We start from the raw sequence: 2,932 nt of genomic DNA on the forward strand, positions 1-2,932 counted from the left end.
GTGGGGGTCCCTGCCCATGGCAGGGGTTGGAACTGGAGGAACTTTAAGGTCCATTCAACCAAACCAGGCTGGGATTCTCTGATTCCATGAAAGATCTGAGCTAGAACAGGGGGTCACAACCCAGCACCGCTCTGAGCAAGTCAGATGGAGGACAGGCTGCACACCCCCGACAAGCAAGAAGTTATTCAGGATCTGGGCACATCTCTGTAGAACTGGTGGGTTTCTTGGAGGACTGGGCTGACTCCTGTGCATAGGTGGAAGCAGAGCAAGTGTTCTGGTGGAGGCGGATCCAGCCTCGCTGTCTCCTCAGGAGCTAGACAACACCATCAGTATTTGCTTTTGTCTGAGGAGCCTGTGGCTGCCTGGAGCCACAGCTTATGGGAGCAATGAGGTGCGCAGAGGAAGGTGTGCCCAGTCCACTGCTTGTCCAGCACAGCTGTAGCCATGAAATTAACATCTCATGGCAGCTCCTGCTTCTCCAAAGCAAAGGGGTCAGCATGCTTCACCACCAGCAGTCCAGCTTGCAGAGACAGGATTCCCAGCTCAAAAGAGAAGAAAAAACAGAAACCAGAGCTTGTTACTATGACAAAACTCACCTGCCTTGTCAAGTGCTTGATCACCCCTGATCAAGTGCTCTAGAAGATATAGCAGGATTGCAGAAACGTGTCCCCTCTTCCGCTCCATCTTTCCTGTTTCAACAGAGAGGTGTGAAAGCTGGAGATCGGAAGGATGTAAATCATGTCCGTTGCTCTTGGCTTTTGATTTTTGCTTGTTGGTCCAAGTCTGGCAAACCTGAAACATCACAAAACATGTATCCATACCACCAGATCCGCTATTCTGCACCAGTGACTGCGGTGGTGGGGCTCAACTGGAAAACTTCTCAGAATGAACCACAACCCTTGGCAGGGGACACAGGCTGAAGAATAAGGGAGTTGATGTCTGGTACCCAGCTATTGGCATCCCTAGATGGGCACTGAGCCCAGTATGGCCCAAATACAAGCAGGTTTCCTTAAGACAGTGCCCAGGGCAGAAGCAGAGTTTTAGATCAAGTGCTTCAGGTCAAAGCCCATTTAGGCTCAAAGCTTGCATGGTGCAGAGGATCTCCCTGTGGGGGCAGCTGAGTGACCCTCAGAGGACACATCAGTCCCAGCCCTCCCGACACCACTGAGCCCCTGGGAGAAAACCCGCAGCTCAGGCAGGAGTTTGCTTTGCAGAAACAATCTGATTCCTGGGTGTGAATCAGCCCCAGCCCCAGCCCTGGTACCTTCATGGGTTCACCTCTGCTGGGCTTCCCAGCAGCAGGGCAGACTGTGCATCAGGAGCACTCCCAGGTCCAGCCTCCTGCCCTTGTCTCCTCAGCAGCATCCTGAGGAAATAGTGGTTAATGTAATGCTCAGCCCTTCCCATTTACCATAATGTTTTCTCTGTGCTAAAAGCACTTTGTTTCTGGGAAAACGTATTTCCCCCTTGAGCTGGTGAAAGAATGTGCTGAAAAGCCACCCTGCTGACCCAGCCATTGCATGGCAGAGCCTGTCTGCGCTCCTGCTCCCGAGCTCCAGAGCCCTCCCTCAGCATCCTGCCCAGCTCGCAGCTGGAGAAACATTCCCTGTGTGACAAGCATTTCCCTATCTCCCACCTGTGCATTCACACAGGAAATGAGAAGCTCCTGTGTAGTGGCTACTACAAGGCTGACACACTGAGGCTGGATGTGGCAGAGGAACATCAAATCCCAGAGCCCGAAGGAAGTGCTCGGCCCATAGGAGGGTGCTCTCTGCTCTCCCACATAGCACACCTATGCCTCAGTTTCCCCACTTGCAAGAGGGAGGCATGACCATGCCACAAGGTGCTGAGATGTAATTGGGATCTGAGAGGGAAAGTAGGTCCAGGGATACAGGCAGCATCACCAGCCCTGCTAGCAGCACCCAGCTAATGCCCTGAAAGCAGCCAAGAGCCCTGGGAGGCTCAGGGTAGTGGGTTCCAATGGATATCTGTGGGATCCCACCCTGTGGGAGCTGGAAGCTGGTGAGCTGGAAGGTCTAAGGACAGGGGCAAGCAGAAGTCCTATTGTTCATGGGCGGGCAGTGGGACACTGCAGGCATCCTCATCCCAGCCTACCTGCAGAACCGTTGCCTATTTCTACATCCCACTGTTCTCATAGGTGTGATGCTCTTCTCTCCCTACAGTGACCCACAAACCTTCTTCACCTTCATTTGACTTGACACTGATTAATGACCAAATGGAAAGCACCCAATCCATCCTCCACCACTAGCCCTGCTCTGCTTTTTCTCTTTTGTCCACCCCAGGTCTCCTCTCCAGACCCAGTCACCATGGAAATTTCCCCCAAGAGCTCTGATGGGAGTCAGAAGTCTCCTCAGTCCAAGGAGCTGCTCACCAGTAACACAGCCAGCACCCTCTGCATCAGCTCCCAGAGCGAGTCCGTCTGGACCAGCGCATCCAGAAGCAAGTGGGACATATACCACAAGCCCATCATTGTCATGTCTGTTGGAGCAGCCGTCTTCCTTTTCGGGATGGTCATCACCAGCCTGACCTGCATGCAAATCAAGAACAAAAAAATCTACAAGATGTGTGGCCCGGCTTTCCTGTCCCTGGGACTGATGCTCCTTGTCTGTGGTCTTGTCTGGATCCCCATTATCCGGAAGAAACAGAAGCAGAGACAGAAGTCAAAGTGTCTGCAGACCCTCAGGTCCTTCTTCTTTAACCGCTGAGGGCAGCCAAGGACCTTTTGGGAAGGCGCCCCTTCCCTCTACCCAGCTTGGTTGGTTAGCTGTAATGAGAAACATGTCCCTGTACTCTCCTAGAGGATTTCATCCCAGTGAGTCTCTTCCCTACAGGTGAAACGCACCTGTATCAGTCCTATCAGTCTCCAGTTTGTATTTCATCCAAGTAATCCCAGAGGAAAAGAGATCAGGAC

The 2,932-nt window shown here is 52.7% G+C and overlaps 1 protein-coding gene across 1 annotated transcript; it reads left to right on the top strand.

Annotated features, from left to right (window-relative positions):
- The first annotated feature begins 2,327 nt into the window (after positions 1 to 2,327).
- Positions 2,328 to 2,726, top strand: PIRT (phosphoinositide-interacting regulator of transient receptor potential channels). Its single transcript, XM_010022828.1, has one exon. The coding sequence runs from the start codon at positions 2,328 to 2,330 to the stop codon at positions 2,724 to 2,726; it is 399 nt and encodes a 132-aa protein (XP_010021130.1).
- The last annotated feature ends 206 nt before the right edge of the window (positions 2,727 to 2,932 follow it).

The sequence above is a fragment of the Nestor notabilis genome, unplaced genomic scaffold (assembly GCF_000696875.1).
Source record: "Nestor notabilis isolate BGI_N333 unplaced genomic scaffold, ASM69687v1 scaffold21359, whole genome shotgun sequence".
NCBI lineage: Eukaryota > Metazoa > Chordata > Aves > Psittaciformes > Psittacidae > Nestor > Nestor notabilis.